Source organism: Colius striatus, chromosome 2, assembly GCF_028858725.1.
Source record: "Colius striatus isolate bColStr4 chromosome 2, bColStr4.1.hap1, whole genome shotgun sequence".
NCBI classification, from domain to species: domain Eukaryota; kingdom Metazoa; phylum Chordata; class Aves; order Coliiformes; family Coliidae; genus Colius; species Colius striatus.
The window spans coordinates 19,037,302-19,049,380 of NC_084760.1; the positions used below are offsets into that span (position 1 = coordinate 19,037,302).

At 33.0% G+C, this 12,079-nt stretch overlaps 1 protein-coding gene across 1 annotated transcript in view; it reads left to right on the plus strand.

The window, feature by feature from the left end:
- EYS (eyes shut homolog) overlaps positions 1-12,079 on the plus strand; it is a 900,402-nt gene that overhangs the window by 204,867 nt on the left and 683,456 nt on the right. Inside the window, exons 7-9 of the mRNA XM_061989098.1 lie at positions 3,585-3,744; positions 11,434-11,538; positions 11,803-11,942. Coding sequence (XP_061845082.1) covers positions 3,585-3,744; positions 11,434-11,538; positions 11,803-11,942 — 405 coding nt within the window. The remainder of the gene's footprint in view (positions 1-3,584; positions 3,745-11,433; positions 11,539-11,802; positions 11,943-12,079) is intronic.

Genomic DNA, 12,079 nt, shown 5'->3' on the forward strand with positions numbered 1-12,079 from the left:
TAGGAAGAGGATACATGAAACATATTTATATAAGTGAACTTATTTGAATAAGTTCTTTCTTACAGAATGACTTTAACAAGTTATGTAAAAATGGAAATAACTGTTAAACAGTTTTAGCCAGTTATAGTATATATTTAGTGGCTGAATAGATAAAAAGTTGAGTCTTGTCAATGAGAATTTAAAAAAAATCCTTATAAAAAAATAATCACAAATGAGAAACTATCTTATAAACTCCACTTTTTATAGGTACAGCAACTGGAAATAAAAGAGACCAAGGATAACGTAAGCACACAGAAGTGACTGACATTCATTGCCTCTGCTCTGTTTTTTTCACTTGTAATGTTTACTTTCAAGTTTCCCAAGTCTCTAAGATGAGTGGCAAAATTCAGAAGACAGAAGTACTATGAATGATAGAAGAATGTAAAACTAAAAACTACTTAGGGCTTGAAAGGATGTATATAAAAAAGATGAGGGAGTGGATCAACATAATTTGAAGTTGATAAAGGCTAGCTGAATCTAATATTAGTTTGCATTATTAAAAGCATAGCCAGCAGATCAAATGAAGTCATTAGTCCCCCCTGCTCAGCACTTATGAGGCCACCTCTATGTGGCTTTGGGCTTCAATGTACAAAAAAACCACACAACTTTGACAAAATTGGAGGAAGTTCAGCACACAGTTATCAACATTGTAAAAGTGTTGCAGTACATGATGTATGAGGAAAGGCTGCAGGATCTGTATTTGTTTACCCTTGAAAACAGGAGTTGAATGGGAATAGAATTGTTTTCTTCAGCTCCTATTGTGTGATCACAGACAAGACAGAGCCAAACTTTTCTCACAAGTGTACGGTAGTAGAGTGAGAAGAAATTGGCACAAGTTTCAACAAGGGAAATTCTGACTAGATATTAAGAAATTGTACACAATGGAGTGTGATTGTGGTTTTCTACAGAAAAACTACAAGCACTGCAGCATGTTACCTGGAAAGACTAAGGATTTACCAACCTTGGACATATTCAGATTCTGAGCAAACAGCTTATATTACTGTATTGGGATTGAGGTGGTGGTGATTTTCCACAACAGCCTTTGTAGTGCTGTGATGTCTATTGGTAGCTAAAAATATGTATTGATAGCACATCAATGTTTTGGCTGCTGCTCACACAGCATCAAGGCTGTCCCTCCAGCATTCCTTCCCCCATCTTCAGCAGTAGCTGTGGGTGAGCAGGATCCTGGGATGGCCATGGCCAGGACAGCTGGCCCAGGCTGACCAAGGAGATACTCCATACCATATGACATCAGCTCAGTAATATAAACCCAGGGAGAGGAACAGGAAGGGGGACGTGATTCATTTTGGCCTTCCAAAGCAGCTGTTACGTGTACCAAAGTCCTGCTTCTCTGGAGGTGGCCAGACATCGCTGCTGTAGAGAGTAACAGCTTATTTTGCTTTGCTTCACTTCTCACACACGTGACTTTACTTTTTCATTATTAAACTGCTTTTATATCACCTTACAAGACTGTCATCTTATTTTTTCCCCTCCCTGGCTTGCTGAGGAGGGGAGTGATAGAGAAGTGTGGTGGGTATCGGGCATCCAGCCAGGGTCAAACCACCACAGTTATAAAGTTGGCTTGTTCTGAGAAAGCAATAGGACTGTATGACCTCCAAATTTACTCTAAGCCTAAATTATTCTTGAATTTCAAGAATTTACATACATTTATATACTGAATAAATAATAGTTTTATAGGTTTGTTTGCAGTGTTGTATACTGAATGACAAAGGCAGACATACTCACAGACAATATTATGTAAAACATGCCAACTTGTTTTTACGTTTTTATGATAATGTCAAATTTAATCAAACATAAGAACAGTACACAGGCAGTGTCAAGTGTTTCTGGAAATTGAGGGGAATTAAATCAGGATATTGTTGTGTAGATATTGTCACAGCAGAAAGATACAGCAACAGGAATTTGGAAATTGGGACTAAGGAATATACAGCCTCTGGAGAACATTATGTTCTTCATGGAAAGTTAAGTAACACTAATTCTGTCACATATCCTGTTCTTCTTATAACCAGGTCACCCAAGAGATGACAACCTACTTTAACTATTTGCTGTTTCTGTAGTTCAACTCAAGAGTTTTGCAAATGTGGGATTCTCATTGCTGCAGTTATCTTAAAGGCTTAACTTGGCCACCTGAATACTGTTAATTTTTACAAAACATGTATATCAGTTAGGAAATCAGAGATTATTGTAATAGGAATGTTTGGAAGACTGATAGGTAGGATCAGTTTAAACTTTAAAACAAACCTTTACTGAAATAATTCTTAAGCAGTATAGTTGATGCTCATAGATTTTACATATATTAGTCATTCTCACTATGCTACATGTTGTTGTTCTGTAACATTATAAATTACCTGTGACTATACAATACTACGGAATTGATGTCATACAGACAGTGCTGATGGCTATGGTCCTTGTTGGATCTTAATTCCTGAGATCCAGGTATTTTTTCCTCACAAGCTTTTTGATGAGAAGTCATTCCTGAAGTGAGTTTGCCTTTTTCTCCATTCTTCATATTTGATGTTCTACATTATTTACCCACTCTGTTCCTTAAAAAAAAATAGTCTTCTCCTGATATTATTTGCCTCGGGATATTTGTGTCTTGTCAGTCATTATTCTGTATTCAGCAATACATCCTGCCTATTTTCTATGTTTTACACTAATCTTGTCCTTTGGCAATGCTATGTTACTTATATGATGTGTAATTGAACCAATGTCTATCCCTTTGATGGTCACATTGTACACATACTCATGCAAAATGCTTGTGTGACTGCCTACAACCTCATAGTATTCTAAAATACTTCTATGCTTCACAGAGATATTTAAGAAGCTAATATAAGCTTGTATTCTGATACGATATTTTCAATGTGGTTTTTGTTTATGGTTATAATCGGAGTCTTCCATTTTTTTAATGGCATGTCTTGCTCCTTGAAGGATATTGAAGCAAAAAAGGTCTGCCAAACTGTTTCTGTCACAATATAACTTAATAATAACCTTTTCATAATAATGGAAAACAAGTCATGATTATATTATCACTGTCCCAAAACAAAAGACGTGTAATGTGTGAAGTCCACTGAAGAGATCTCCATTACTCTAGATATTTAGAGTTTTTTCTTAAAGGAGCACTTCTAGTCCTGTACTCAATATCTTCATGAGATAGCTTCAAATCTTCCATATATCTTCTTTCATATGGAGAAAATATTTTTATTTATTTTAGTTAACAGATAGGGTCAGAATGTGTAACAGAAATGCCATCTTATGTTTTCTCATTACTAGTTGGTTACTGTGTTTGTCCATATCTTACTGACAGTAGTTATCTTGCAGTTTCCTCCTACTTATGTATCTTCTTTTCCCACACTTTATCAACAGATTTGGCAGATGAGTTCTGCAATTACTGGCATGAAAATAGATTCATTTGGATCTAACACCCTGAATACTTTCACTTAATAGCAGCAAAGAGTTTTCGAAAAACTTTCACATTACATTTTCACTTGGTTTTTCTTCGTGTTTTTTCTTTTGTTTTTATCTAGTGCCTCTGTTCTCCTGGATGGACAGGAGAATTTTGCCAATTTGCTGAAAATGCATGTTTAATTTACCCAAATAGTTGTTCTGATGAAGCAACTTGCATTGATATGAGCCAACTGAGAGTGCAACCTGTATTTCAATGTTTGTGTCCTCGTGGGTTCACAGGTAAGGCATATACAAATCACATAGAAGTTCATAGTTTAATTTCCTTTTAAATATTCAAGCATAGTAATGCTGAATTTAAAAAAAAAAAACAAAAACAGAATAAAGAAATATCTGGAGTGGTAAATATATTTCAACTCTCTGTTGTGATGCCTTCAAGCTCTAAATCAAACTTACAGATTATTTCTGAATCTTCTAATTTAGATTATACTGAAAAACGACCTAATGTGAGCTTCAGTTTAAGAGACTGAGTGTATCTCTACATGCAGAAATTCTGCATATAAGATAAATTTCTGACTTCTCAGTCTAATTTCTAGAGATCTAACTAATGAAAGTAACAGTGTCCAGGGAGATTATTAGTTTGTATCAACCTGTATTTGGTCAAATAACTTTAGTTATCATTCTGAGAGCTGAATCCCAGCTTGATGGGTCACCCATGATTTCTGCAGCTTAATTTGCAATGAGTTAACTAATTTATTTTGCTTGACTTTAGAAGTCTAAAGTAATGTGAGACCTAGAAATAAGTCTTCAAGGCTCTACGTATCATCAATGAGTATTTTCACAGGGGAATTCAGACCACCTGTGTTACATAATTATTAGTGTTTTTCTGATTACAAAAGAAGCCTAGAAAAAGAGTTTAGATTAAGCATATTGTTTTTTAGCTGGCAAGGTAGACAATTCTAGTCTTTCCTCTAGCCTTATCCTTTAATTAGAGACTCATTTAAGTCAGATTCTACAATCCTTCACCAATATTTGGTTACAGAGGTAATGGAAAGAGAAGCATTGAATATGGTTCAGATCAGTTTTAGGTAACATTAAGGAAATAGACACAAGCCATATGTGTATCAATTTAAAGATAAGTGTCAAAAAGATCAACAGAATTTTAAATTTAACTAAATTAATCTAAAGAAATATTAGTAAAACACAGAGGAAACAGACTTTAAATTTACCACTGTTAAAAAACAAACAAAAGACTATTCCAGAGAGTTGTAACTGTCAAACTTTTTCCATTTCCTCCGTGTCAATCTGTATGATTTTCTTTTTTCAATCTGATCTTGGGTTATTTTTTATTTATGTGACAGCTAAAATTCTGAACATTTAAAAAACTAACCTTTCACTACAATACTTCAAGGCTTTTGAGGTAACAGTAAGGTCTCTACTGTAGAACCTAATCATGACACAAAAGTCTGACAAGCTGTAGTAAGAGGTGATATATGTATGTAATTAATACAATTTAACCTCACTAAACACTGAGTTATGACAGAGTTCAAGTGGAAATTACTTCAGTGTTAAGGGACATCTTATATTAAGGTCAGGATTCTTTCCCTTGTGGGATCTCATGGAAAGAGGTTCTTCAAATTGTAGTAGACTTTTCTTTTTTCTTACTTCTTATTTTAAAATAATCAGTTGCTTCTTTAGTCTTGTTCCATGATATTTTTCATTTACACCTGTTTATTGTTTCATTCATGTATTTGAGAAGGAAGGGAGGGAAGGACAATTCAGTGGCAATTTTGACACGTTTATTAGACTCTGAACTGAAGAGTATCTGCAACCAGAAAGACTAATGCAGTTTCACATCTAATTGTTCTTTATAAATTACAAACACTACAGCTGCAGCCTTTACACTAACATTTAAGTCATATTTGGAGTAGACTTATCTTAAGGAAAATAAAATATGACACGATGTAACATTCTCAGCTGTGAAAAACAGAGCTTTGATTTAAAAATAAATAAAAAAAATCATTTTTGTTTCATACTCTTAAATGGCCTTGGCATATAGATACCAATGCAATTTTAAAATACATTTGTTATTTCTGTTCATATGTAAAATATATTTTGGATAATTGACTCAGAAAAGTATCCATGTAATTGGTTTAAATGCTCAAAAGAGACAACAAAAGGGTTATAAAGTATAATTATTTTTTTAATAGATGTCATGACTCCTGTGCTTTTAATTTCCTTCTACAGTTAGTTCTGTATTTTTCTTTTTCTCTTCTCTGAAAGAGGATAAAAACCTTTCTGTCTACAACAGTGTATGTGAGTAACATGGCTTATGACATTGAAATGAAACTATCCATGTCAGCGATTTCTCAGGTTTTGAAAAGTAGACCAATTGTCCTTGAAGAAGCTTTCTCTAATTAATTACTGTCTTTCCTTGTGTGTAGAGCAATCATATTGGCAGGAATCGATTGGACATGTTAGACACTTCATTTAGCTGGCAGAAAATTCCTTTAATTAAAATAATCTTACTGCAGCTAGAATGAACTGCACCCCAAGCAAACTCACCAATCAGAATTTAAAGTACTACTTCAATTACATACTTTTTTCTCATTTTAAATTTTCATTTTAGAAGGCTTATGAGATCATTCACAGATTTATCCACTTTCTATTTTCTCGTTTTGTTGGTTTTTTATTAAGTTGAGACAGAGTTGCTAACTTCTGTGGGCAAATATAAACAGACTTGGATGATGCTTGTATTACTGAACTATCTAGGTGATTTAAAGCAGCCTTCAGTAAAAAGTACCTCTGGTGCCATAATAGCTAATATGCCAGAGAAAAAGATATGTTATATGCAAGTCCTTGTATCTTTCACTATCTGGTTAAGACAAAGCTTATACTATTGAACAAAACAATGGTACAGCCTCATTCAAACCGTTCTATCTGGTTAAAGTCACATTTTAAACCTATTTTGTTCTGTAAAATACAATTGTGGCATGGTTTAATCACAACGGGAATCTAAGTACCACACGGGTGGTAACTGACTCTCCTGCTGTGGATTAAGGGAGAGAACTGGAAGAGTAAATACAAGAAAACTTTTGAAAGTTGAGATAAAGATAGTTAAGAGGTGAAGTAAAATCTAGGCATGCAAGTAAAGCCAAGTAAGGAATTCATTCACTGTTTCCCATCAGCAGACAGGAGTTAAGCCATCTCCAGAATATTTGGGGAAGACCTCTATTTCATGTTGAGGTACAGTGCAAGCCTTTTAAGTCTCAAAAAACAAATAGATATAAAAGAGCAAAAACATTTCTTCCACAGCTCTATTCTCTGTACTAAAGGTGAGCTGGTGTAGGAATTTTTGTAGCATCATGGGAGACCCCTATATACAGGACTGTCACTGGAATTACACGGCAGTATGTGTCTCAGCAATAGATATTGTCATTTTAAGCTTTGTTCATTGCACATTGTTCGATCAACTACTTACAGGAGCTATCTTTACAGCCCCTTCCCCCTTACCAGAAAAGGCTGTTATGACAAACCATGACCAATGTTTTATCATTTGAGAGAGAAATTGTTAGAGCACAGAAATTCCAAGCATTGATGACCACGAATTGAGCTAATAGAATAAAAGAAGTCACTTGCTAAGTATTATTAGAGAAATTTACTCAGAATACTTCATTAAATGAAGAAAAAAAGGAATACCTTGCTGTTTTGCAGAGGATTTAATTTTCTGTTAAAGAACTTTCAGTGGTACTGAACTCCAAAAACTGCTTTCATCCACCTTGGTCAAACATATGTTTTGTTTTGTTTTTTTTTTTTAACTAAAGTACAAAACTCTTGACCTTTCATTTTCTGGGACTCCAAGACCAGTACTCAAACCAGAGCGATACTCTTACACCAGGGACTGAATATTGAAATAGTAACAAGGTTTCAGATACACGGTGAGAATGTTTCCTAACACAAGGTGTTCACTTGAGAGTTTGGATTCAAAGTCAAGTGCATAAAACCCAAACTACTTTGTTGCTTTCTACTCCTGCTCTTCACTTCCTATCAGTCTACCATGACTCATTTTATTAAGGAATGTAACATACAGATTTCCTCAGGGAATTTTCAAGACTGCTAATTAGCATTAGCCTGTCTCCTCTGCCTATACATCTACTGATGCCTATACTTCCCTTAGTTACTCATTCAGAGTAAAATGAATCTAAAAGTCTTTTGTCCATGGATAGTTACCTTAGTCTCTCACAGACAATACTAGTGCATTATTCATATTCATTATGTAACATATAAATCTGCCGAAAAATGAATTAGCATTTTTCTTTAAGAATTCAGAGAGGCAGCTGGAGAGATAGTGTACATTCAAATAGCAGTATATAACCCCCTAAAACAAAATCATTAACTCACCACTAAGAAACAGGAGGGAAGTATGTCTTTTATGTATATTCAGTCAAAAAGCTTCCAGAACAAGTTGTTTGATGTCATTGAAAAAGCTGATGATTGCTAATAGTCCCAGAGACACTTTTTCTGATTCTCAGATAAGTCTGTGTTGATTTACTCAGACAAGTACATCATTTAAAATCTTACCTGGGAGCAAAAATTTTCAACAGCACTATAAAATAACGTACCACACTAATGGGTATAAGACATGATAAGATATGTGATGCAGATGTAAATACAGCCTGTTGAAAAATAGAAAATGCATTGAAGAGATGAACAGCATGATCATGTAAATGTAATGAATGTTTTTCATAGATACCATGCTTTATTTCATTTTTTAAAAGGGCTTTAATGTTACATCTTTTAGCTCTTGAAATTTTTCTGTATAGTGGAACCATCATCAAATTGAGATTTAGTGTTTTTGAAGAAATTATAATGAATGAAAATATGTTAAAAACACGATTAAGAAAAACAGTTACCTATTGAATGTCATCTTGTCCAACTTTCCTGGTCAAGCACAATCCCTTAGAGCAGGTTGCTCAGGACCATGTCCAGATGAATTTTGAATAGATATTCACATGGAGACTCCACCACCAATCTGGGTGACTTGATATAGTTCTTCATCACCTTTGCAGTAAAAAAAAAAAAAAAAAAAATAAAAAAATAAAAAAAATGGTGTTAATGCATAACCTCAATTTGTGAATGTTTGTGGTAAAACTTGGTTTTACCATAGAATTTGTCATTAAACAATTTAACTTGTAGAAACACGTGCTTAGGTAAAAAAAAATCTGTAAGATAATTTAAAAAAATAAACAGTAAACTCCTCTCTCTTGTGTTGTATAATTTATTTATTTTTCCTTTTGTAGTTCTACCTGCTGAACTTACTCTTGATATAAAAATAACATACCTAATTGTGCACAAAAATCTTGTATCAGTTTCCTAAGTATTGTATTTCTCAATTATTCAGCCCTTGCTGACTATGAAATGATAATTAGGCATTAAAAGCTAAGTGGATTACTGTGGAGATCTCTCCTGACATTCATTTAACACTTAATCAGATCTTAATACCATAAATTATGCATTTATTGGCAGTGTTCACATTCTAATAAATGTTATAATAGTTTGGAATTGCTAGGTTTTCTTGACCTTATTGTGCCAGGAAAAGTTCTGATGTTTGCTTAAAGAGTAAAACTGTTATAAGAATTCCAGATTTATCAGTAAACAATAATTTAAGTCTATTTGATTGTACTAATATTCATTCATAAGAGTTTCTTAGGTAATATAATTCCACTCTCATGAATAAATATGAAAAAATGAATCCAAAATACATATTAAGCTCAATTTTATTCCCAGTTTTTTGTTGTTTGTTTTTTTTTTTTTTCCCCTCCCCAGTTTTTCCTTCCACACCTTATTAAGAAATAAATGAAAAAAACCCACCACATTTCCCAGGAGACAGAAACTTCCTCAATACATTCAGTTGACTGCAATTAAAATATCTATTTATTTTTTAACTTCTCTTTTTGTCAACCAATATTACACAAAGTTAAATTTAATAACTCTTGTCCTGATTCATACCGTGGCTTTCAGAAAGTATTGCTCAGAACTCTGTATCCTCAGAGATACAGATACATACAGTTACCATTTGTGCCAATCAAAACTGAGCAAATGAATCTTGTAAACGTAAAGTCAAGTTGTTCACAGTTTCCCATGTAATATTACATATTATAATAATGAAAACCAAGAAGAGACTATTTTCTCTATTAGTTCAATTTACCAGTAATATCATACTTTAAAAAATATTTCTAACTCTGTAAGTTTTATAAAATAAAACACATTATAAAGTGTAGAGTAAAATCTACACTTGTCTATTGAAAAAAACATATATAAGAAGACATTTTTGGCTGAGGAGCAAAGAGATAAAATAAACATTAAAAGACTGTACAGTATGCCAGTCAATCTCTTTGTAAATACAGAAGATTGTACATGGGGTTCAGCATGTGTTGGCCCAAGACAAATTCCTGCATGACAAATCACAGAATTGAGGCCTTAATAAGTATATTGCTGTTAACATTTACAGAGATCCATAAAAACCAATTTTTAGGTCATAGTTAGACACTTCATTCCAGCATATTAAAGGACACAGTTTATGTTTCCTAAAGCTTAAGTAGTTTATATTAGGAATGGTTTACAGGGAATGAAATTGACAGAAATCTTTTGCTGAAAGAGAGGTATAGTCATCTCCTTACCAAAATTTGTACTATTAGTTCAGTTTCTCTTGATGTCTCTAGCTTTACATCATAAGAAAAGCTTATTAGGATTTTTAAAATAATGCCAATATTTGAAGTAAAAATATTTCTTTTTTCCTTTTTTTCCCTAATGAAGAATTTAAAATAGAATATTAGCTTTTGACATAACATTTTACAAAACATACTGTCTGATTAAAGAAATTATCATTATTTCTTGTACATCTCTCCCAAATATTTTTTCTCCTGTGCAGTTCTTCCATATTTTCTACTTTTACTGCTGAGTGACATAACACTGATTACAATTTGATGGTAAACCCATCAGTAATCTACTCCTATTTTCTTTTCTGAAGTTTTTATCTTTGAAACTTTTCAAAATTTCTTCACAGTTTTCTAGTTTCTAGATTTTTTCACTTTATTCCATATCTTTTCTCAAATTGGAAAAAAGAAAAGAAAAGTAATTACTGAACTCCTGCTGTAAAAATAGTACATAGAAAACAAAAAAAAATAATGGAAAAGGGAACAATATCACATCAATAACAAGAAGAAAAAAATCTTTTAAACAGAATTCATTATATTGTTTTCAGTACCAAAAAGAGTAAAGAGAAACCTTAGTGTGTTTTCTTTATTTGTCCAATCTACTAGTTTTCCAGGAATAATGGTAAAGGTGACAGCCTTTTTTATTGATCACATTGTCAGAAATATATTTCTCTTCAGTATTTTTTTTTAAAACTGTCCAGCTTCAAGTTCAGTTATTTCTTCCTGCTGTGCAAAAAAAAAAAAAAAAAAGCACTTCAGCTAAGTAAACAATGACACTAAAGGTTATTTCAGAAAAATGTAGACTACCTTTTTCCTAGCTAAAATACAGTCTAGAAAAAACACGATGAAATATACACATAATAGAATCAGAACTCTCGAGTAAAGATCAGATTTGACACATGTAGCAGTAAGCAGCAGAAGAATATGCAAAAGTCTTACCTCCATTTCAGATAATTATTTCCAGTTAAAATACCTTCTCTTCAGCTCATCTACCCTTTTGGATCTCATCTGCAATTGTTTCTCAGTGCTGAAAGAGTGTATTTTGACTTTTTTTTAAGACTCCAAGAGGTTTTTTCAATGTAAAGACAGAGAGAAGGGAGTCTGAAATTTTACACAAGGTCTTTAAATTCTAACCTGTATTACAGAAAGATTATTTAAAGCAATAATTATTTTACCAATATTACTAATATGATTCATTTTTAAGAACCTGATATTAATTCATAATCTTATCGGGATTTTTTTTTTTCAACTCCAGGCAGATTCTGTGAGGTGCAAATTGATAAATGTGGTTACCATGCATGTGAAAATGGAGGAACATGTGTTGACTATGAAGATCATTTTAAGTGTGTTTGTCCTATAGGTGAGTAGTTGGAAATTTATTTTATTTTCTAAACAGAGCAATGAAAATGTCATCCAAATATTTAAGAACTAGTGACATAAAAATAGCAGTATAACTCAATGAATGCAATTAACTTTTTTATGAAGAATTGCACTTTTTGCTTTTATCCAGGAAATAAAACTGCTAAATTACTCTAGTAAAGTGGTGTTAACTGCTAACACCCTGAACAGACATAATGTCAATATTCTGAATGAACTGTGATTAAACATTCTCTTTGTGGTGCAGGTTTTGAAGGTGAAAGATGTGAACTGGATATTGACGCCTGTCTATTCTACAATATAAGCTGTGCCCCGGGAGCACTGTGTATGGATAAATCTCATGGATTTAATTACACATGTTTATCACCATGTATTGGAAACACAGAGGTAGGATAAAGTGATATATTCCCTCCAGTGTTTTGGGGAAATCAAACAAGTTATTCTAGGAGTAGTGAGCTGATGAAGCCCCATTTCCCGTAAGTTTCCTAAATTATAATAATACTCATTCTTGATATACTCATGCT